Source organism: Apostichopus japonicus, chromosome 22 (genome assembly GCF_037975245.1).
Source record: "Apostichopus japonicus isolate 1M-3 chromosome 22, ASM3797524v1, whole genome shotgun sequence".
Taxonomy (NCBI): domain Eukaryota; kingdom Metazoa; phylum Echinodermata; class Holothuroidea; order Aspidochirotida; family Stichopodidae; genus Apostichopus; species Apostichopus japonicus.
In genome coordinates this window covers 4,646,516-4,671,864 of record NC_092582.1, presented here as the reverse complement: position 1 = coordinate 4,671,864, position 25,349 = coordinate 4,646,516, and the positions used below count along the sequence as shown (strand labels likewise).

The following is a 25,349-nucleotide window of genomic DNA, read 5'->3' as shown; positions in this document are numbered from 1 at the left end:
GATCAGCAGTTATTTTCAACTATATATAACTAAAATTGAGGAAAGACTTGTAAAATGGTCAATCTTTGATGGATTTGATGGGAATTGCAGCTGTTTTCATGATTTCTAATGCCTGTTAGAGGTTAGAGGTGTTTGTAGAACTTTAAGGATAGAAGCATTAAAGCACTCATAGTGCAACCTTACTAATATAGTTATTTAGCTATATTCATACAAGACACAGGCATGAGAGTCTTTTAACTACAATAACATTGTTTAAGGAATTCTACCCTTCAGCTTGAATTTATTTGAAAGTCATCTAAACTGACACACACATCCCTCGTACTGTAAATCACACACAAGCACGCCGTGTGCGTGCAAGCAAATTTGTACTGCCCCAAGAATTGAGTTAATCTGGACAATTAATCTTGTAAATGAAATTGGGTGCAAAGGTCATGTGAACACCAGATAGAGTTCTATAAATCTGCAGAGTGGACAGCAATGTCTTGTATAATATTTAAATGCCTTGTCATCATTTATACTACCTGCCAGGTGAAACTTCTCTCAGGTAAAGATGTTGCTCATGTAAAGAAGGTCTCCTGTGTTACTTTTTATGGAAAGACCTCGACCTGAAATGTCGGATGCATTATACTAACTGCAAAGTGAAAATGATTACAAATTGTTTATATAATCACCCGAAAAAAAACTACAATTCTTTTTTTAAAATCTAGTACAAAATATTTTCATGACTCAGAAATGGAGATTAATATTTGTATTTTTTCCTGGTGAGATGAAAAACACAAAGTTTTGAATGATCTGCTCAATTTAGAATTGATTAGAAAAGTCGTATTTTGCACATTTTAGAGCAGCTTATTGCATGTGAAGTCAATTCTAGGTATATGTGTCACAGATTTACTTAGCTTAACCTTTCTTGCATGCAAGAATTTAGGCGCTGAAGTTTGCTAATATCTAATTAAGCTGAATTAATTAAGCTATTAATATAATTAAGGGTTTAATAAATTAATTCTTTACATTCCTCATAATTTGTACAGTTTCCAAGTTTTCATAGCCTCCTTACCCACAAAACCATGAACACTATTTCCTATCTATCAACTGCCAGTTAATAATATCGTATGCACATGCACTTGATAGATGAGTTGGTTTCTCTTACAATTTTTTTTTTACCTTTTGCTTGACAGGAAATTCCTGAAAATGGGGCGGATCTAAACCACCTCACCCACCTGCACGAGCCAATTCTGTTTACTGGGCGGGATTTAAGACACACAACAGGAGGGTAAGGACCTTAACAGTTTTCACTGTGCATATGGTCATTTTTCTTTGCTTCACCCTTTCGCAAGTAGAATGAAGACAGCAAAAACATACGAAAGAGTGTTTCTGCTTTGTCATTTAAATGAGAAATGATAACTCTTTTAACACTGAGTTTATGTGAACTTATATTTGCTGACTGTTTGAATATTGAAGTGTCTTCAAACATTTCAAGTCCATTAAAGGTTTATTCATTAACTAGAAATAAATAAGTAGTTATAATAGATGAGTAGTTATTGAAGGGAACAAGTGATTTCAGTCACGTTTATTTCATTAATTGGTTTAAATTACTCCTTTGTCTCTATAACAGTGATTCATGATTGTGTTCCCTGTTATCTTTAGCATGTTATCAAAACTTGAACTATGTCTACAAATGGGTCCTTTTTATATTTTTAAACGGCAATCAGACGAAAGTACCAGCACTTAAACAATTTCTTGCCAGGTTGATTTTAATGACTTAAAGTACACATGTTGAAATGACTTAATCATTCAATAACTAGAAGAGACATTACATATTCTTAGAGACTGGTGGTAACAGGCTATAAAACTTAATAGCTGGTTTTGTAAGTAAAAGAGAGATATAACTGTTTAATATTAACGTATATGTTTGTTTTTCACCAAACCAGACTCCTTTTGGAGATATCTAAAAAATGAGGTTATATGAACTTTCAAACTTGTCATTGTTATATTAAGCAGGCCTAGCATTTTACAATTTTAACCACTTGTTAAAAAATGCAAATTGCTCACAAAATTTAGTGGCTGAAATCAAGTCATCACTGGCATTTTCCTGAAATTACACCACACATTATCCAGTTAAGTACTGTACACTGTGTATGAGAAGTTTGAGAGAGGCCCAATACTATTTGCTGATAATAAGCTTTATAGCAGGGCTGTTTGTTGGGTACAGAAATCATGCTACTTTCTTCATTGACAACTGTTAACCGACTTATCACAAGTATAAGTTCTTAATGTCTACTGCCAGAAAATTGCCGGGAACCTTTGTTTTGTCCTGGTAAATGGTAAAATCCACTGGCATTAAGCCAATAATATCCCAAATTTTGAAACCTGATGTTAAGTTGCATTTTGCGCTAGGTTCATCGTAATTAAGATTAATTCCACTAAGTCGATGAAACTGATCTTTATATACAAATTATATCATAATATATATGATCATAATTATAGTAAATCAAAGACAAAGAACTGTTGAAAGAATTGTCCAGACCAAGATGAGAACTTCAGGTAAAACAATTGAAAGGATGAAATACTGAGCCCGATTGCAATAGCATTTTTGATTTTTTAAGCTTATCCAAATTCTAAATTTGATTCAGCAATTTGACAATTTTTTTCAAAAGTGAATCCTCCAGTTATACAGAAATACATATGCTTTTGTAGATAAAGTTTGAACGATACTGTTTGCTTTCCTCCCCCCACCCCCCCCCCAAATAATGAAAAAGTATGGTTATGCCACTGAAGAATTAGCGCGTAGTCAATCACAATCAAATGAACAAGTAAATGAGTCTTTAGGTAACATGTAACATCTAAACAATATTGAAGTGACCAATGACGTCATTGTAACCTTCGGACATCTGCCACTCCTTATCTCCATGGTGATGCAAGATATTAATGGAGCGCTTCTTCTTATCAACCTGTCACTACTACAGTATCTATATTATTATATAATCAGCTTTGTATTTCCTTCTAGATTGTGTTTCACTGGCCACCCAGTACACTGCATTTAGTATAAAACATTAGCAACCTTTGTACAGTCCATATGTAGAGTAATCGATGGGAGAGATTAAAAGCAACAGTGATATGCGGGTGTGTGAACTTGTTACATAAACTGCTGATATATGTAGGGCAATCAGACCTATCCACATATATTGAAACATTCCTTCAAGCTTCTTTAGAAAACATCGTTAACACTAATTTTTTTTTGTCCATGTTATTTTCACTGAGACTCATAGGTATCATACCATGTCACCTGCACAAATTCATAATTCAATAGAAACGAGACTGGCTTGAAGCCAAGTTTCAAACATGACCTAAACATTGTAGTGTAAGAGTAGTTCAATAGGGAGGTTGTTCCAGTCATTACTGTGTTATATATATATATATATATATATATAAATATATGTATACCTCTGACAGTACAGGCAACCATGCATGGAAGGTATTAAGTACAGGGGCGTTTGATGTAATGACTACAGTATATATAAGGGAAGGTGGGAAAGGTTGAGCAGGTGATTAATCAGTTTGGAGGATTGGAAATGGAGTAGGGATTGATGATGAATTAGGAAGAGTGAGGGCCGCGGTTGATCTGTTTTGGGGGGGGGGGAGGGTGGGAAAGGGTGAGTGGTTGATTGATGAATGAGGAAGGGTGAGGAAACATAAGGGATTGATTAATGAATTAGGTAGAATGAGGGGAGAGACTGATCAGTTGAGGGGGGTGGGGGCATGTAATGGCAAGGGGTTAATTGATGAATAAGGGAAGGTGAGGGGAGTGATTACTCAGTTGGGGTGGGAAAGGGCGAGGGGTTAAGTAATGCATTAGTGAAGCTTGGATGAGGAAGCATTTACGTGTGTGATTAATGAGTTTGGGCGGGGTGAGGGGAGTGATTATTCAGTTCGGGGTTGCATGTGAAACGGAGAGGGGTTGATTGATGAGTTAGGGAAGGTGAAGGAAGCAAGGGCGGCGGAACCGGGGGGGCACAGGGGGCACGTGCCCCCCCACTTTTCCTCAGGGTTAAAAATGTGCCCTTTTTCTACATAAAAATTGAGGTGTCTCAAGTTAGCAAGAGGCCAGGGAACCAGAATGAACACTCGGGAAGGGCCGTTTCCGGCCATCTGAGGGGTTTGTAAAACCAAAAATTTTCTTGTACGCTCCGCGCCAACCGATGGTGGCGCTCCGCTCAGAATGTCGTGCATACAACTTTGGATATTGCAGTGCTAGTATGCATTTTTTCCATGAAAGGGGAGGGGGGGGGCGTTGATGGAGTGATGTGTATACGCGAAAAAGATAATACAATAAGAGTTATAAAGGGTACTAAATATAAGACTACATCAGTCAAATTGAATTTCTGCAAAGTGCCCTTTGATGTCGGTGCCCCCCCAGATTAAAAGTGCTTCCGCCGCCCTTGGAAGGAAGTGACGGATCAGTCATGAAATGTGTAGAAGGGTGAATGTTGATGAACTATGTTGTAGGATTACATGCAGTGAGTGCAGGAAGTCAACTGAGAGAAAAGCCCTGACAACGAGCTCACACTTCCTTGAGATGAAATGATGCTTTGAGAATGATATATGTACAGTTAGAATAATGGAACAGCCCAAATTTACTTCACTCCACTCTAGCCTGTCTCTGCCTGAACTATATATACTTTTCTATTTACCTAACCTGCAAAACTTGATAGTGTTTTGGCACTGCGCCTTCATTGACCCACTTGGGTAACACTGTCCTCTTCCTGTTCCTTTCGAATCCACCTTTCTGAGATACTATGATCTGCGTTCACGAGAGTCAGAATCATGTAAAAAAGAAACATTCATATTATAACCACTGGATGATGAAACAACTGGAAGGGGGTAACATGTTCTCAAGGAATGGGTGCTGTACATTATGATTTAGTTTTTGTTGTTATTTCATGAATAAATGTCAATTTATGTAACATGTTTGGTTTTCTCTCTTTTATACACAGACTCGGACAGTACATGTCTCACTTATGGGAGGGTGAATGGCATCAAGATAAAGACATCTCACATATCGGAGTACTCAACCTCAAAACCAAGATCGCAGTGCTGGGAGTCACTCTACCAGCTATTGAAATAAATGCCAAGGCAGAACAGGTAATAAATCTCTTAATCCAACCACAAAATTATTCAATATCTATCGAACTTTGCATAGTCAAGGTTCCCCATCAGTAGTCAAAAGGGTTGACCCTTTTCTGATCACTGAGGCTGGTGGTCAGTACATATATTTCTTATATTCTTTTCGTGTAAGAAAACTGGAGTAGGTTGTGTCACACCATTGCTCCCAACCAATAACTACTATATGAAAAAATTGAAATAATGAAGTAAGTGAACCTCTACGGGGGGGGGGGGGGGGGCGGAGGTATCGTTATGGAGGGTTGTGTTTTAGTAGTCAAATTAATATTTAACGGTCTTCGATGCCCGACAAAGTTCTGTAATGGGTCATGCCAAAGATATCCAGCTAGATGCAACTGCATTTTTAATTACTCATGTCATTTAATTTAATTACCAAAATTCCTACAGTACCAGTAAAAACACATATATGTCAGCGTCACCCTTGCATTCATTGCTTTGTTAAAGGTAGCCAATATAGGCCCCAATTATAGTATACAAATAATGAATGGTTATGACTGCAATAGTGCAAATATATCATGAGTTGAAAGATGGAATGTTCCATTCAACTCGGCTGCGCCTCGTTGAATGGAATAAATTACATCTTTCAACGAATGAAATATTTGCACTATTGCACGAATGGAAACCATTCATTATTTGTTTTATACAACATATTATATTAAGATGGGTAAAATGCACTCATGCAACAGATTGTTTTGAACAGACAGGTTTCTCTGCTCTCTTACCATTGAAAAAAGTGCTACAAAAAAGTATAACCCATGGTTCTATTTCTATGGAATACAGCAGATTTTGCATGCAATCAACAAGCAATTGACCAATCAAATGACCAGAATACAATTAGGTGTTGTATAATACCCTCTAATTGCCATAAGCTTTCAAAAAGTACTTTCATGGAGGTCTTTACCCTCCAAATTGTTCTCAGACATTTTTAAGGAACACACAAGATGACTGAATGTCCCATTGAGGAACATTTCCTCAAAGGTTGTAATAAAAACAGTTTTAAGAATTTTGACAAAAGGTGACCATATTTGAATATCTAGCATATTTGAGGCAAAAACAGCATACCTTTAAAGTTCATCTGCTCGGTTTTGATGTTCGTTTTATAGGAAAAGTTATAGATTTTGTCATGAATGGATAATTTGAACATCTGTATGCAATGTTTTGTTTTTGATCAAGTGTCTTTGCTTGGCTACATTTTAGGGCCCTACACTGCAGGGATAAGAAATTGATTTGTGATTTGTCTACTGGAGAACTCAGGTCTTTTGTTTGAATGCACTCATTCTCAATATATGCATTTATGCTTTACCACAAAAACAAATTGTTAAAATGTACCTTTGAAGGTCAATGTTTGTGTGATAAAGTGTCGATTATTATACTCGACCACAAAAACAATTTGTTAAATTAAACCTTCACTAGTCAATGTTTGTCTGATAAATTGTTGATCATTATGCTTTACCATAAAAACAAAGTGTTACAATGTACCTTTGAAGGTCAATGTTTGTCTCCCAAAGTGTTGATCATTATCCTTTATCACAAAAAACAAATTGTTAAAGTGATCTTTCAGTAGTCCATGTTTGTCTGATAAAGTGTTGATCATTTAAAGCTGCATTTTGCATCAGGTTGCTACTTAATGTTGGGCCCGGTTTTCTGACCCAACCATGAAATATTCACATTATTTGATATCCCTCCATCTACTAAATTTCATCATGATGTTATTTCAAAATCTTAAGAAACAGATGATGTTTTCAATGGTCTTGTCTTTTTCTATTAACTTTCGATCAATAAAACACGATTGATTGCAAATTTGACTAAAAATGTAGCTTTATAAAACTTTTGCATATTCATGATTCAAAGGTACACACTATCTGATTGTTCCTTAAAGCCTTTGTGAAGTTACTGCAGTTGGATGCTTTTAAGAGATTGCAACTACAGTTGACCTTAATGCTTTAAACTCTTATTTTCTATTTGGATACAGGTCGGACCAGGATTAGTGTACCTTCATATCTTTCTACCGATATTCGGCGAAGCCCTCCTCATTCAAACAGTGACTCCACTCGAACCTTTACTGCAAGAAGTACAACATACAGTCTTTGCAGTGCCAGGAATGCCTAGAATTTTAGCTAAGTTTGCACTCTGGGCAGAAAGTGTCCAGGTAAGTTTTCTTCTGTTTAGAGTACAGGTGAGCAAAGTGCCCCTCCCCCTCTCTCTCTCCCCCCCCCCCCTCCATCCACAAGCACACTTTGTGCAGGCATCGAAAAGGTTTTCAAAACTTTATTGATGTAGTAAGGGAAAACAAGAAAAATGTACTTTTGGAATCATTAATGGGAATTTGAAATGGTGGTGGAAACCTCACGTGCCAAACTCTCTGATCATTTAATTCACATAATGTTCAATAAAGTGTCCATTTTTGTCACCGAAGTAATTCCAGTCAATTCAAAGTCAAAATTTATTTCTCATGTTATCGTAGAGAAAAAAAAACCATAAACTTACAGTACCGTAGTACAATAACGTAATATGAAAGACACTAGAAAACATAGCTACTGTTCACAAGGGTGGTGACTGTAAAGAAATATAATAACCTTAAAGGGTGTGAAGACTCGCGCAGAAAGAAACGTCTCATGCCGGTAATCTGACCTAGTTTCGAATGAGGTGTAACAGAAGTGTTAGACACCACCATCGATCCCAGAAAATACACACACAGCTTGCTACCGTTGGTAATTAGACACTAGTGTGTACAGTCAATACATACAGCTACGGTCAATACCTACAACACAATGTACATAGCAGCGATGGACATCTCAGGTCCAGCTAAAGATAACAGGTATCACGTTTCATGACTGTAGGCATTTTGTAGCGACAAGAAGTAAACTTCACTTGCAAGCAACGGAAAGTTAACTTTTTAAAGATGGCGGTACGCTGTTTGGGGCGAGTCTTCAATGCCTTTAAGTGTTGTGGCAAATGGATTAGGTATTAAGTGTCACTGTGCCCGGTCAGATTTATTATCTGCTCTTGCCTGATTTCCAGTGACAGTGAAATTTCCTACCAAATTCTTATCTCAAATTTCCTACACGCCATCAATGCATAAATTGTTGCAAGTGCTTTACACAGAAGTCGGAATTTTTTTTATAATTTTTTTATATAATTTTTTTATAATTTTTTTTCTCTATACTTTTGAATGGATAGACAAGTAATATGTGTTCTGAATAGTTGACTGTTTTAAGATAGGAATCATACCAAAGAAGTATTTGAAAGACCTGGAAAATATTATAACATAATTAGAGAGTGAAGTAATTAAGTTACTTGTTTTTGCCCTGAGTTTTGACTACTTTGCTTCAGTCCGACCTCGACATGAAATGTTTTGCGTCTGTACTTTTTGTAATGCTCAGCAGTTGGAGATATTTACAAATAAGGGGATGTTGAGAACTAGCAGTGTTTTAAGAGACACTTGTAAAGTATTTAGGTGTTACCTCCCTCATGATGAAAAAGGATTGACCAGTTCCACTACTTTCCATTTGAAATAGTTTAAAGGAGAATAGTATCTTGATTGAACAGCTCAAAACAGGTCGCCCCTTGAGCATATATTTTTTGTATGTTTTTATGATATCGCTAGTAATTTCAAAAGAGAAAATGCTAAGATGCAACTCACAAGGCCTGTGAAGTGCCATTTCCAGAGATCTGGGAGGCATTTTCGGCCAAATTGTTCTTGTACGCTACTCTTAGATATAGTACATTAGTTTGCAATGCCGTATCTACGGCTTTGATAGTTTGCCTACAGGTTCGCCCCTCCCTTGGCAAATTCCTCGCTACGCGCCAGGCTCAAAACATATCAGCATATCAAGTATTATAATAAACAGGATGATTAAAGAAAGGAAGTGGTTTAAACTTAGAGAACCTTTAACTGATGTTAGGATATGAAATTGACAGTTAATATACGGATCTCTTGAAGCAGGTCAGAGGTCATCATGTAAAGGTTTGTAAACTTCCAAGAAACCTTACAATGAAAATATAATGTTACAAAGTTAAGTAGCTTTCACTCTGCGACCACAAGATTCTGTTTAAACTCGAAGAGATTCCTGTAAAAGGAAAGAGACAAAGACGAGTGAAAATAGATGTAAGAAAAGTATAGAAACTTCTAAAGGGTTCTTTAAAAGTGCTTGAAATAGATAGCAACTGGAATTAGACTAGTTGTATGCAGCAAAAAAAATCATAGCAACCATCTAAAATGTGGTTGTTGGTCATCAAAAATGACAGATTTGGATGGAAGAGGAAGTGGTCTGAAAATGTGTCATTGTGGGTACAGAGCTAAACTTAACCATTAATAGGCTAGGAGTATTTTAGTACATATGCAGAGATGTGAGGGGGTGGGGTTGTCATGTCTTTGAAATGACAGACAATATTAGGGGTAACTCCAGTGAGTTGCTTTTATAGGTTCAAAGCAGATACTCACCTATAAACTGTACTGCACTCCTCACTAACCTGTTTTCAGTCATCTGATGCACATATCTCCCTACCTGTTGTGTTACCTCTCTACCCATCCCCACGTCCTCCTCCACAATAAACCTCACTTTTAATTTGTATGCCCCATCTCCTATTCCACTCTACAATCCCTCTCCCTATCTCACTCCCCCCCCCCCACCTCCCCATCTCCTCAATTGACCTCACTTTTAATTTGTATGCCTATCTCCTATTCCACTCTACAATCCATCTCCCCCCTCCCCAATCGACCTCACTTTTAATTGTTATGCCCATATCCTAATCCCCTCTACAAGCCCCCCCCATCTCCCCCTCCCTCCCCAGTAGACCTAATTCAATTTGTATGCCCATATCCTTAATCCCCTCTAAAAGCCTCCTCCCCCCATCTCCCCCTCCCTCCCCAATAGACCTAAATTTTAATTTGTATGCCCATCTTCTATTCCCCTCTACAATCCCTCTCCTCTCCCCCCCCCCCCCCAGTACACCTCACTTTTCATTTGTATGCCCATATCCTAATCCCCTCTAACAATCCCTTCGGATGCATTGTTGTCATTGAATTGCCCTTCTCTAAATTGCGTAGATTTCCATATGAGTTCATTCCGTTTGGTTCATCCATCTCTGTAAATAAACTCTCTTCTTTGCTGGATTGCAAACTCACCTTGCTCTCGTAGAAATGTTCCCTCTCTTTGATCTCATCAGCTTACCTAAAGTGTTTACTCTCTCTGTCATACCTTCCTAGTTTGAACGAGACCTCATGGTGTGGAACCACAAGACGTACGAAGCCAAACCTATGCTGACGAAGGAAGACCATTTGGTGGGTAAACATCGCAGATGGTACTCTCAGTTTTACTCAGAAAATAGCCCTCGATTTCAGTTCAAGAAGAAAGACGGTTTGGATTGGTGATGTGCACACTCTACTCCATATAGAGTGTCATTAGAAGAAGATCAAGGCAGCTGGTTGAATATTCTAACCATTTCAAACATTGATTAGTTTAGGATGAAGTCTTCTGAAGTCCTAACCATTTGTAAAAGGAAGCCAAACTTACAAATACTTCTGGGTTTAGTTGCAATTCTTTGACATGTTTATCAGCTTTTAGTGATAGACGTAAAGCTTAATAGTTAACTCTCTTTAAAGGATGACAGGGTGCTCCCATGTATTAAGATGGACAAACAAAAACAAAAACACTGTTAACATACCATCTACATCCTGAAAAGATGAATTTATCCTCTTGTAATCATTAATTTATTCTACCAAACCTTAAAAGATGAAAAGCAAAGAAATTGAATGACTGATGCCTTTTTGAAAATGTAACCCATCCTTTAATAATAATAATTTATTCTTATATAGCGCTTTACATCAAAAGAATGATCTCAAAGCAGCTTCACAGAAACGCATAAAAAATACAACTTAAAAAGTATTACAGCTTAAAAATAATACAATCTAAAAATATTGCATCCTAAGAATCACAGAAATAAATAACTTAACAATAATTATTAAAAAAACATTAAAATTCAGAAATTAAAGACAAAAGCAATAAAATATGACAGCATACAATGAAACTAAAATACTAAACTATCCTTTAGAATTAATAGAGATAAATACACTGTGAGGAGTATTATATAACCTATGCATAGAGTACTTGAAGGAAAAATCATGGGATTTAGAAGCAGAATAATACTAAATTAGTATTTAAGTGACAGCAAAAATGATATTATATTCTGTTAACTTTGATAAGTAGTAAATGATGAGTGAAAAAAACTGATAAATATTTCCTCAAATTGATTTTCTCTGCAATGTAATTTCCATTTAGGGTTGAAGAAATATGTTAATTTGTTGACCCAATTCACCAAGATTGAGATGACATGGTAGTATATTGTGCAACAAGTATTCATTGCGATTAATTATGCAAAATTCATCGTTGAAATTTTAAAATTTGTGTAAAATATTAACCATTTTGGATGAAGTTCTGATAGCAAAACTGTAATGAAATTGCAAGTATCGTCCCAGTAACTAAAGTCATTTATCTTTAGTTGTAATCACAATTTATTTGGAGTAATTTGGAATCAAATTGCAACATTTATTTGACATTGAAAATCTCCTCTCCCGCTCTTTCCACCCCCCCGCCCCTACCCCTCTCCCTCCCCACCTCCTCTAATGCAACCACTAGTGATTGATCCAGACTTTTCAATCAAAAAAATTGTCGTTTTTGTAAAGTAAAAGATGAAACATATGTTGTGAACCTGTAAAGAGTTAAATATCATGCAAATTATTCTATAGCAACATTCCCATAATGACACTCAAAATGAAAATTCATTTTCTGAACACGGTTTTGATATAATATATGTAAATAGCTACCTCTCTGACAAAAATTAATACTGCAGATGTGTTAATGCATTTCATGAATAAAATTATTCCGTTGCCTGCTAGATTTACTTAAATTTGCAACCTTCTGTTGGAATATAATAATGTGTTTAATTCCCTCACAAAAGGTACATAAGGCATAGGAGTAGTTAATACACACACAACAACCTCTAAATTTGGTAACCTTCGAAACCAGTAACTCTTGGGGTGTTGACTAATTTGTTTGGTTTAATAGTCCAACTTCATATTATTTAATTAATTCTTTTGTGTGCCTTCTCATTATATTTCATAATTGTTTTTCTTTTTTCCCCCATCTTTTTCTTTAATAATGCAAAATCAATTACCAGTTTCTTTGTCAAGAAGTATAACAATCATTTAAACTCTTTGGTTGTTATTTGGCATTAACATCATCATAGTTTTATTTACACTAATATTTAGTGGTTTTTTATCCTTAATCTTATTAATATCTTTCTTTTGGTTTGCTCCACTTCACTGTTTGTGTTTTTTTCTCGTGAAGATAATATGAAAAAAATTGATTATTGATTACTGTTATTGCTTCAAGTGAAGTATTTGATCCCTTACTTCCAGTGGAAGTTTTATTTATTATTTTATAGTTATATTTGTTTTATTATAGTTTGGATACAAAAACAGCAACTTCAATCTTCATTTTATTTTCATCATGATTGCAGGACAGTTATTTCTTATGGAATTGAACCTTTCTTGATCACCTAATTTAAGTACGGGGGGGGGGGGGGGGATGCTAATTTGGACTATACATCAATTTGGAAAGAAAATTTACTTTAAACGCACCATGATTCATGAAATAGGCATACATGCAATTTATTTTAATTCATTTCACGTTCAGATTAAGGCGATAAATCTTTATTTGGAATTTTTTTTTCAATCTTGCAAAATGACAAAGCACCTGCCCTTTTTTTTATGCATAATTTTTTTATTAATGATCTAAGCTCATGTTTCTTACATCCTTGTAATAAGATTTCCTAATATTGTTATGTTGTAATTCATACAACTTGTGGATAATAGTGCAAATATGGTTTTCTTGAAAGTCAAGTACAGTAGGAGCATCTTGTTATACATGTTAAAATTTCAGAAATTTTATTTGATTTCAATACATGGTGCACTTTTAATGAATTCTGGCAATCCAAATGAAAAGTTATTTTTTACACCTGTTATGAAAAGTGTAAACAAGCGTCTTGTAGATTAAGCGAGGAGTATTAGAAGTTGATATTTTTTTCAATCAAATTTCATTTGGAAAATAGTCATAAAAATGCTTTTATTTTTTAAAATTTTGAAATTGTAAATCTTTTTTTCTCAAAGTGTTAGTACCTTGTCATTCCAATAGTGTGATTATGTAATATAGTTATTTCATGATAGACTTTTTGCTAATTATATTAATATTTTCTATCATGCAAATTCAGAGTAAGAAATTTTCCAAAAAATTAATTTATCTGCTGTAGTCTTTCATCTTCAGATAGAACTAATGTAATATAGAAATTATGATTTAAAAGAAAAATTTTAACTGAATTATGTTCCATCCATTTCTTGTAGATTGTTATATTTTAGCATTCAAATTGAAATATAGTTGGTTAGGTTTTAGTTACAATGGTTACATAAATATGTTATCTTTTCCATCAGATTTGATTCACTCCATTAATTAGTGCAATGTTTCGCATGAATATTTAGTCTTACCCCATCCCACATCCCCAGCCCCTCCCATCAGTTCCCCTTAGCTAGTATTCAGCCTTACTAATTCATATCAACAATTCTTGTCCCAAATGGTATATGCAAATGAGGTACCTCTGTCATAAAAGTATTACAAAGAGCAGAGAAGATTGTATTGTATGTTGTCATGGGGAACAAGTCAAATGTTGCGTGAGATTCTGATAAATACTACTAAAGATAAAGTTCACCTTCTTACATCTACATTTTCAATCATAAAAAATACCCTCTGGTGTAGGGCATGTGATTTACGCCACAGATTCAGCTATTCATTGGTGTTCCAGCTTCAAAATATTCAGTAGGAGCAAATAGAGGGGAGGGTGGGGGTGGGGGTGATTCAGGTTGGCAGCCAACTGTTGAGGTTTTGAACAGAAAGTGACTCCTGCCCTTCCCCTTCCCGGGCTTTGTTAGTGCAACTATGATGTAAAAGCAGCTTGTATAATAATGCTCAGGTTATATTAAATATAAAGTGGTGGAGATCTCATTTTCATATTTATGAAACGATTATAATTGACTATTTAACTCTCTTCATATTTAAGATGATTGATCAAGTTCCCCTCCTTTGTAGAAGTCAATTTTGACATAGATGCACATTTTCTTGTTTTTATATCTGTTTCATTCATTTTCATAATTCTGTTACTGTCATCATCAAGCTGTCATTGTGAAATAAGTTTCTTTTCAGTAGTATTTGAGATAAATAAGTTTGGTGTAGTATGCAATTGGATAAGAAAGCCATTAGACAGTGAACAACTATATACAGTGTATTATATAATTACTTTTGAAATATATTTTATTGATTTTAATTTTAAATGCTCATAAGCTGATTTTAAATTAGAGTATAAACAAGTTTTTACAATGCTGTGACTGTTACATCTGAAACTGTATCATTTAGTGTTTTGTTTTTCTTGTCAGAGAGAAGGTGTGATGGGTTAGAAAGGTTTATCAGTCGACATGGTAACAGTTTTTTGTTTTAATGTTTCAAGATTGTTCTAAAAACTTCTGGAATTTTTTTTCCTGATAACCTTAACATTTTCTTTACTGTAAGAATAAGCAATTTTTATGAAACTGTTCAAATTCATTGTCTAATTCTGACAGCAATTGTTCATGAAGCAAATTTTAAACAGGAAGGTCTTGTTTGTTTAATGTAAATGGGAGTTAATTGGTGATTAATGTTAAAGACAATCATATTCTGAGAGTCCAGGTGATATTTGTCCTCAATTCTTACATAGTGTCTTGGAGATAATGATTGCTGAAAATTGACACTGTTTGTACCGAATAAACGTGAACTTGAAGCAACAACAGGTGTGATATCAATTTGCATTGGTTCCTTGGGTACCTTTGTTAGTTTCAAAGAATATTCAAGAGAATATATATATATATATATTTAATTAAGGAAAGAAGAAAGTTTACTGTATCAGCCTCCTGGTGAAATTTTCATGCAATTCCTTTGTTGTGATCTGGAGATATTGATAGTTGAAGTCATCACAATTTTTACCAAAAAGTGAACTTGAAGCAAGCAGGTGTGATGCCATAGTTGCACACTGACAACAACAAAATGCTGTTGTTTTTTTTGTGCTGGACTATCCTTTTAATGAACACTGCTGTTATTTGCTGTCATTGATGAATGGTCGATTTGGCTAACAGCTATCTTTATCCCCTTCTCTTGGTCGCCAAGGACAATAACGCTATGACATCATCAATAGGGTAAAGGAATGTATTGATGTATTGATTTTTAAGGATTAGTCAATAAATTTAAAAGGAATGCATTATGTTGTGAAGTTAACCTGCATGCCATTGTTGGGGTGGTTAAGGCAAGACTAGTCTGTAGTCATACTAGTATTTGGGTGTCATTACCTGTACTCTGGGCAAAGAGCAAATCTAGTTAGGGGTGTAATTAGACCTTTTTTTTTATTGGGGGGGGGGGAGGGGGGTTGTATTCGGGGCAGGCAAAACCTATTTCTAAAATAAAAACATTCTAAAATCTTTTTGCATAGGGGCAGATGGATGTTATGGAGGCCTAGCCCACCCCTCCCTCTCCCCCTCTGGTCCCCCATGGCTTCACCACTGAAGTTAGTATAGTTATTAGTACTTAGTGACAAAATATTGTTAATGATCATATTAACAAATTACTCCCTCATTAACCAAAATTTGTTCGCAAAATGTAGGAGAGGGTTTCAATTGTTACAAAAGCTCTTCATATTTTTCCGGTTACAAATCTATCCAAACTTTACCAAGAGTTATACAGCTGGTTTAATCTTCACTACAAAGTATTTCCATCATTAGAACAGATAAAAGGACTTGGGAGCAGAAAATCAAAACAAAGGAATTTGACTATTCTCTAAGGTCATCTGGAAGCAAACTTTAGTTATTGTTATATTGTCTGGTTTCTTCTGACTCAACATACTTTTGATTTGTTACTTAAATTGATAACTTTTCGGCCTTATTTCTTCTATCATATATTAAGTTGAATTACTTCTTCTTTTTTTTGCTTGATAGTGTTAGTGTGTGATTTGCAAATCATGTTGCATGTACAATTTAGGAATATGAAAATAAACAGAGATTAAACTACCCGTGGATGTTCCTTTTTGTAATTTTGTTCCAGTATTTATATTTTATTAGTTCCTTGTCCAGGGAAGCATATTTATTTAAATTTGCATAAATCTGCATGAGGAAATTTGCATAAATATGCATGTATGTCAGAAGAAAGTGAGTGTTTGTGAATCCAGTAGCAAGATGCACCGCAGAAAGAACTGAAAGCTTGACGTTTATGGAATGGAACAGGACAAAGTTTGGTGTAATGTAACAATGATGGCTGGGTGAAACTTCATTGCACATTATACCTCAAGTGACAACCAGAAACCACCAACACCAAAAACATCATGTTAGGTATGAATGGGGGGAGGGGGGGGTGCATTACAATGGTATAGTTGATTTATATAGCGGCATTTGGAGCAGGTTGAAATACTTAGTAGAACAAAGAACTAGTTCTGTGGTAAACGAGGATTTAATTCAACTTGCCATAAGGATGTAGAACTGTCAGAAAATAAAAGTGTTAACTTTTTTAGAGTTCATAATCTTCCCCTCTTCATTCCTACACGCCCCCCCCCCAAAAAAAAACATTCAAAAATGTGAACTATTGTTTACCTAAAGTGAAACCACAGGCATTTACTAGGAGCCTCAAAACATGTTAATTATTGTGCCATCTTGTTTAATTTTACATCCCTCGATGCCCAGGAATAATATGGATGCTTACGACCTACATGAAGGTACTTAGGTAAATGTTTAGCAATTTTCTTTTAGCGTATATAAGCAAACTATAAGCAAATTTAAGGAGAGAAATCCTGTTACTGATGTAACAATAAGGAATATACACATACAGAGAAAAAAAAGACAACTTGTATTTATTTATCTAATTAGGTCACTTGATCTATAATTTGTAACATCGTAGAAGGTGAATCATCTGCAGAAATGGTGTAAATGGAAGATAAATATCATAAAAAGATAAATATCAATAAATAGAAAATTAATATCACTTTCAAGAACAAATGGTTGTGCTCCCCCTGTTTGATACACAGATGACAGCATTAATATATGAAGTCTAATTCTTTGACACAGCAGTATACTCAGCAAATCATATACAAATTTAACTTAAAATGATAATTCAGTGATAAATTTATTTTCTGTTATGTCAAAGAGGAAGATATAATCTAAACATGAAATAACGCGTCAGTTTTTCACATCTGGTGTTTTCCGTAGTTCACTTTGGTACCAACTAGGACAACTTTAGTAATCTAAATCTCCCCCCAAAAAATTGTTACGAACACAACTTTCAACTGGATGCTTTTAAATTATTTATGTTAAGTTATTCAAACCTGATTTCAGGACTCCTGTTTGGGCTATTCTTTTAACTTTGTCAGTTTGTTAACTTTTGTATAACTTTTACTAACTCTCCAGGTTGGCGTCAGATACACAAGTTATGATTTTCCTCAAAGGATCCAATTGATTAAGAACAGATCTTGTCCGCGGACAAGGACGACCGGGTCACTTGTATCCCATTAAAGTGATTCTTTAAAATGTTTGGAAGCTACAGTATGTGCCTTCATCATTATATTATTGTATCAAAATGTGTGGGTTCGAGGGGGTGGGTGTGGGGGGGGGGGGGGGTAGGGTCGGTGAGAGGTTGGGTCGCGTTGGGTTTGAAGGGGTATTTAAAAGTTTCAATGGAACCATATACATCCCTCTCACGTTTTCATCTCGTCGAATGATGTTCAACAATTATGAAGTTATAATGTATCATGTGACCCCTTATATGTGATGCCGGTATGAAAGACACTTTTATTAATTTAAATCAAACGGAGCAGAGCTTTAAGCATAGTAGTAGGTCCTACGTGCTTCAACTCTCTAAAGGTGTAATCTAAACGTACTCTAAAGTATTTACAACTGGCGCAAAATGGAGGCCGAATTTACTTCTTGCTGACAGGCTTGGTTTTTTTGTGGTGACCTGCGGTGGAGGGCTGAGCGCCATCTTGTCTCCGAAATTGTTGCTGCAGACGATGAATTTCTTTCTTCATCTCTTGGTTGAACTGCTCCTTCCTGTCTTCTTGTGTCAGGCTTGCGTCATTCATGATGTGTTTCATCTTCGACATGACATCTGCGCGTGCGCGGGACTGTAAAGTCTTCTGCATCTGTTTGTGCGTTTGATGTTTAGCTCCTTCTTTGGAGGCGCCCTTCGCTTCATCCAGCGATTGTCTGAATTGTGTCCGTGCAACACCGATGGCTGATTTCCTCTCCTCAGTGCTCATTGAGGTCGATTTCAAAGCGTTGTCCACCTGCATGAATCGAATAAGAAATCAAATTTGTGTAAATTTACATTATGATATCTAGAATGGATGATCTCGTACTAACTTGAGGCATAACCCAGAACAGAGTAGGCGGGGAGGTTGGTTACGTTTGGTTAAGCTAACGAGAGAACTCCGTCACCACAATCCTCACCACCGCGATAAAGACTGCATTGTCGATTAAGTGTTCGTTACATAGTACGATTATGCTCATCTTGTTGTCAGAACTATTTGGCTACTCTTTCATAGTTTTTTCTCTTTTCTTAGCGTGCTTTTATCTAGGTTCCTTACTGAAGCTACGTTTGTATAGGTAACGTCAACCTGACACTGATTCCCCACCTCCCCAAGACCTCTCCCTGTTATTCATTCGAATTGGTCGTGTAAACATCATAGGAACTTTGATTTGGTTGAGTGAAGTCCCCTCCCCCTTTCAAAGTAAACATGGGGAATAAGTGCACCACGATAGACCCGTGTTAGTTACAGTACCGTGCTGCCTCAGAAATGAGTTACCGACACCAGCTAAATTCTCCACCCACATTGGCCCCACTTTCACGTATGCATACTTTTTTTTAAGAAAGGTCACCCAGGAAAGAACCTAGTCACGAAATACCAAACAACCGAACGACTGATCCTCTCTCAACTCAAGTCCCTTTCACTTATGCAAGCACTCGCCAAATGGATTTAGCCTACAAAGGTGGCATACTCCTATTAAAGTCTATATCAATCCGCCCAAAGTGTTCTCCTATATCTCATAAAAGTGCCAACGTACAGGAGGAGAACATATTTTTTGATATGTTATCAATCAGGATCTGTTTTATTGTGTGGCTTAATGTTGAAGAGCATGAATGGAACCACGTGTGGGTGCAAATATGGGTCAATTGAGGCAACTTTAGACCCCTTCGGGCTCTCATAGCAAAAAAAAACCTTCACCGTCATGATACGGAAAACTGGTCGTGCCATGAAAGGCCAACTTGTCAGCTATCCAGTGATGGGTATAGCGTTTAGCTAGTGAAAACTTCTTTGTATAGATTTAGAGACCACATTACTTATGTGATTTAGTGTGTAAGTCATTTGGGCTTTTACTAGGCGTAGGTCACCACAAAACGTCCAAGTTGCCTGTACGCGCCTTATTTGTCTTGTTAAACATCATAACATAATATAACATATAAAATTTAGTTATAACATTGTGGGCCTGTAATCTAATAAAACCATATAAGCCGAAAGGATTGCCTATCTGAAAACGCTTTACAAGGTTTTCGAGAAAATAATTCATGTAAAAAGAGGATTGAATAATCGTCTTAGTGGGTGTACTCATTGTCCAGTGTTACTCTACATATTTTGCTCACGGTATTTTGCATTAGCACGTGTCACAGCAAGGCATCTTTGTTGCGTATTAAAATGAAAGCTCGAAGCGCCGACATACATTACCTCTTTGAGAAATTCCTGACGCAGGGCCTCGGCTTCAGGATGTGGGAGTTTGTTGCCAATGAGGTCTTTGGGTACGCCAGTTACACTGTGTATCAGCTTGGTAAGCTAAGAAAAAAAACAACGAAATAAATTAGAAGAAGCATCTAATAGATATACATGAAATAATGTTACGGAAAACGCATGCTTCTAAATTAACTATTTTTTTTTACTTAATTAAATTGTAATGTTTCGAATGTATTCAAAACGTAGAAAGGGATGTTAGTAAACTACTCACATTAGAGATAACATAGGCGAATCCAAATAAAACACACGAATGAATTGTGATAGAGAATTCTGGACTCGTTAAATGACGCTTCCTAGTTTTATTAAGTGACATTAAAAAAGACAATAGAGTGATACAAAATTGCTAGATAGTGTTCAAATGGTCACAAAGATTGAAATCGGACATTTAAGCACAAATTTCGGCGTTTTCTGTGAAAGATTTGGAACATCGAAGCTCTTTGAAGCTCATAATCAAAGCCTGAGAAATAGAGTTACACAATGTCCGGTATCTCGTTTAAAAGCATGAACAAACACAGCGATGGAATTCCTCAACACGAATGCTTGCGACTCATTGAATTTCGAGACTGATTAGTTTCTAGCAATCAACGCACAACGTGTGGAGTGATGACCTGAAATGGTCATTGGCAATAAATGTGCTAGAAATGCAAATAAAGGGCAAATTATGCCAACATCTTCCACAAGCAATTTACTATATGACCCTCAAAGCCATTCTGTCTGACCGTGGCATTTGACTGTCTAATAATTTAGAAGAATCACATAATTTCAGAAAAAAAAGTACTTTGAAAACGTCTAGCATTTTTAGCAGACTCTTATCTGGGGCCAGTACTGGTGATCTTGATTTTGTGATTACGTAATTGACCTGCCACGGTCGTAAATCGACCTCAGGCTCTACAATTAGCCTGCATAGCTTCTTAACACCATTAGGCTCTTTGTGTAAACACTATGTGGAAATATGTTCATGTCTACAGTGTAGTTAATCATACAGCGTTCACACAAAGACCCTCATACAAGAAAAAATATGTGGCAAGCGTTGCAGACTAATTTGTAAAAAGAGGTCACTTTACGACCACGGCAGGTCCGGATTACGTAATCTCAAGAAACGTTTCCATGATAGCATGCTATAGTTGCATGGAGTCTATACAGCAGACTTTAACTATCATGTGGATCACAGCATTTTCACACCAAGTCAAGATGGAACCATTTAACCTCGCTATTACGGAACGTATACATTAATTACTGGACGGGGAAACAAGCGTATATCTGGTGTTCATGCATATTAAGGACTTATGCAAAATAAAAGAATCGCATAAAAATGTTTAATGTTTGCTCATGAATTATTCATAACTCTAACCTGTTCATGAATGGCACCAAGCCTACGCTTCTTTTCCTCTGGTTCGAGACTATCATCAGCATTGACTTCCGCTGCCAGTTGAATGAATCTTTCATAAGCTGTGGTAACGTCAGTGGGATGACCGTTCTTACCATGAGCTTCACCCTCCACAGGAGACATCACCTTTGAAAAGGAAAGGAAAAGAAATGGGGAAATGCTGTTAATATGTAAATATAGGCCCTATTTTAACGTAGGTATTGTCAATATTGTAATCATAATGCATGACGAGAGCAACATCGTTTCAAACTATATATATTAAAGGGGATAATGAAATTTTGAGGTAATATTAATTAATATGGCACGCCGTTTGTACAAATTAATAGTTTTCAAGGCTAAAATAACGGGAAACGTTAGTTAGCATGTGCATTCATCGTTCGTTAACGTTCATTGCCCGTTCAGTAAAATACTACAGAACGTTATGAACGTCAAAGGTACCGTAACAGTAATACCGTAAATTAACATTCGCTATTGGCTGTAGAATCACAGCTGAAGGCACTTTTAATGGCATAACGTCAATTAAGAATAAACTGCATTGAATGGTGGGTATCATGACTTAACTAACATTATTTAATATTTGGGTGACTTGCACAATTACACACTATATTGTTTATATGTTATTCAATGAAAAATGTCCCGATATTGTCGTATGCCGGGAAACTTCCTTCGAAGTGGCAAAAACTTTCACGAACTTATTTTATGCAATAGATCGTTGTAGTTATTACTACGGATAAACTAGGCCCCATTGCAAAAAAATATAGAACCAACAGTATATATACACTCCATAGTTTTCATTCATGCAATAATAGAACGAAAACGTTAAAAAAAATAGTACCGTCCCTCGGCTAAAATGTTGTGAGTATGACGTTTGAATAGTGCTGACCCAAAATTGCTGACGAAAATTGCACCCATGCAATTATAGAACGACTTTTGTCGTCTTTTACAGTCGACGTACCACAGAGAAACGTTAAAGAGCAGAAGTCGGAGTCGGCTCCAACAATAAAGGCCATACTCACACGTCGTAGTGCATACACAAACTGTGGAAAAGTTAAAAATTGCTAATCTGCCAAGTAGTCCTTTTACAGAGAATGACATCGAACTGGATAGGCCACTTGAATAACAAGTAACTATTTGACTTGCTCTAGTCTCCCACGGGTGGAATTATTTCCCAAAATGACGGGAATATTAAAATAGAAGACATTTTGCTACTCCACACCAAAACGCCTCCTGGTCATGAATACTAACAAATTGAAATACATATTTCATGATCATCGCATTATGATCTGTGGCCTGCATTTCATCATAATTGAAAACTCTACAGACGGTCCTGTTTTGAGCCCTGACGTGAAGACAAAAATATATTTCCTGAGCAACATTGGTTCACACCATTCAAACGTTATTATCACAACATTTCAGCAAAATTTGAACAATTAAACGCTCTGGGAGGAGTAGCATATTTGACGTTTTCAGAAAATGACCTCTCGCGACCTCAATTGACCTTCAGATTTATAAGATATGATCGCATGTATGCAAATTTAACTTACATAAACCACTGACGAGATTCCAGATAGGGAATGAAAAATGGCAAAAAGTGACAGAATTTCGCAGAATCGCACGATCGCCATAGCTCAGCTGAAAGCTTTAAGCCATGAGCTCAAAAATTGGTCAATCAGCAGAGATCGAACGAACGAATGAAAAAATCCAAATAAAAAACAAAGGGAGTGTCCAGTTCTTTGTTGTATTATTTGGTCGAGAAACAAGCATGCGTCCGATTAATGTTTTCATCTTGACCAAAACAATAACAAAGAACGGGAGACTTCTAAGTTTGGGTTTGAAATTTTCATTCGCTCGATCTATATGTGAATCAAGTCCAAAATGTTGGTCAAAAAGTTACATAGAATTTCGGGATTGTGTGATTATAACTACGCAATAGTACTTAAAAAAAAGATGGCTTAGAACGTCGAGATAGAATGCATAATGGGACTTGAACTTGGTCAATTTTATGTGTACATTGTATTCTTAATATTAAATCAAAATCTATGGAATAAAATACTATTAGGCAAGTTATGCTTCATTTTTTTCAACACCATCGGCATTGGTTACATAAAATCTAGCCTTCGACAAATGACGCTCATACCTTATGATTCTTGGGATTCGTCTCTTCAGGAAACGATTTTTGTGATAACACCATACCCAGAAGGGCCATCAGTAAGACAACAGACTTCATGATGAAAACCAAAATTTCCAAAAATAATCCGTTTAATTTTTCAAGAATAAGAAGGCTCGCTTATTTTAAGCCCAAACGGTTGAGTATATCACCAACAAGGGTCCGAAGTAAAAAAGAACAACAACCTCGCACCACACGGAAAAGGTTAATCAAAACCCAGGAGAGAACATGGGCCCACGGGATACGGTAATACAAGAATAAGAAAATCAATAGAAAGGTTAGATCGTTTCTATGGTACCCAAATATATGTTTTGTAAATGTTCCATGAGATGAATGGACGGGAATCGAATGGTTTTGTTCCGAGATCGATCCCTGCATACGTCCCTCGGAGGCCCACCCCTTTGTTCTGTTCTTTCTTATTGACTGCAAAGGGGGGCTAGTGAATAATGGACGGATCACCATTTTATATTGTATTGTTTAGATGTTACGTACGTTGCAGTGGTGCCTACAGAACATTGAAGGAAAAGATATATCGATTTCTTTTCTGCAAATTTAATTCGTCGAGTTCATCAGTGATGAGGGGTGTTGAATATGCGATTCACGTGACCCTCACTGGTGTAGGCCTACGTACTACAGTCAATCGTTCCATTGACGTACGCACTAAACTCGTCACTTTATAAGGCCCGCCAAAGCATAGATACGTTGCAACTGGCATATCATAACCACCACATGATAGCTGAGGTCTTGGCCTGTCATGGCACTTGTTAATTTCCATACCACGGCTGTTTAGATTTTGAGCTGGAAGAGCACGTTTAGCACATAGCCTATGAACCCCAACCCTTTCGTCTGCCCGGCCTGCTCGGAACATTATCAACATTTACCCAAAAGAATTTCTTAAATGGTTTACATCACCTTCAATCATCCTTGGCTTATTTTCACACCATCTGTGCTTAAAATTATTCTCTTTCACATTAAGGCAGAACAAATGAGTGATGGTAAAGAATAATATGCTAAAACAAGCATTACATTAGGTCATGCTAGCTCTTTTTTCCCGAATGTGAAGAATATTCTTAAAGGATGTATGTCCATATCCTACGAGAAGTGTCTATTGTGATATTAATGTAATCTTCTTGTTGTACGATGGTATGAATACGGTAGGAAATTAACATATCAGTTTTAATACGTATAACTACATATTTTTTATCAGTGTCGAGGGATCAAGGGAGAAGGGGAGGAGAGGAGGGGAGGGGTCAAGGAGCACGCGCCATCCTAGTTTCGAGCAAAATCTTAAAGTGTCCTCATTTTTACAAGTGCCCATTTCTTGGTAACAAAAGTATCTTTCCATTCTCGGGGGAGTAAAATGTGTCATTTTGTTTATTAACAATTTTCCCCTTTCTTGTAAACTGTAAAAATAAGAGAGCCCCGGTTTTCGGAATATTATATTAAGACCAAAAAAAAAAAAAAAAATCAAGTGTGCCTTGTTTTTTTGAACAACAATCGATACTGGCATATGTGGTACAGATGGAAAGAAGATCCGTTATGTTTGAAAATATTGAGATAACTTTGTGGCTTGCACACTGCCTAAAATATAGTGACAAGGGGTTTACAATAGCCAGCCCTCCCTCCCCCCCCCACACACATACACACTGTGACACATACACTTTGTCAATTCCCCCCCCCCCCTACAATGTGGTACTATGCGGCGTCCATTGATGT

At 36.3% G+C, this 25,349-nt stretch overlaps 2 protein-coding genes across 2 annotated transcripts in view; one reads left to right on the top strand and one right to left on the bottom strand.

The window, feature by feature from the left end:
- Positions 1 to 16,318, top strand: part of LOC139963357 (cholesterol 7-desaturase nvd-like) — a 34,684-nt gene extending 18,366 nt beyond the window's left edge. The window contains exons 4-7 of the mRNA XM_071964026.1: positions 1,176 to 1,270; positions 4,992 to 5,139; positions 7,151 to 7,327; positions 10,388 to 16,318. Coding sequence (XP_071820127.1) covers positions 1,176 to 1,270; positions 4,992 to 5,139; positions 7,151 to 7,327; positions 10,388 to 10,552 — 585 coding nt within the window. The 3' untranslated portion in view covers positions 10,553 to 16,318. The remainder of the gene's footprint in view (positions 1 to 1,175; positions 1,271 to 4,991; positions 5,140 to 7,150; positions 7,328 to 10,387) is intronic.
- LOC139963358 (uncharacterized) lies at positions 11,767 to 23,843 on the bottom strand. Its single transcript, XM_071964027.1, has 4 exons — positions 23,604 to 23,843; positions 21,431 to 21,592; positions 20,017 to 20,121; positions 11,767 to 18,579 (listed from the first exon to the last, which is right to left on the bottom strand). Exons 1-4 carry the CDS (start codon positions 23,691 to 23,693, stop codon positions 18,214 to 18,216), a joined length of 723 nt encoding a protein of 240 aa, XP_071820128.1. The 5' UTR covers positions 23,694 to 23,843; the 3' UTR covers positions 11,767 to 18,213.
- Between the last annotated feature and the right edge of the window lie 1,506 nt (positions 23,844 to 25,349).

Coding starts and splice junctions, on each gene's coding strand:
- LOC139963358 (XM_071964027.1), bottom strand. CDS start 23,693: ATGAAGTCTGTTGTCTTACTGATGGCCCTTCTGGGTATGGTGTTATCA. Junction 21,593..23,603: donor CGAATCCCAAGAATCATAAG/GTATGAGCGTCA, acceptor TCCTTTTCAAAG/GTGATGTCTCCTGTGGAGGG. Junction 18,580..20,016: donor GTCAGGAATTTCTCAAAGAG/GTAATGTATGTC, acceptor CGATTCATGCAG/GTGGACAACGCTTTGAAATC.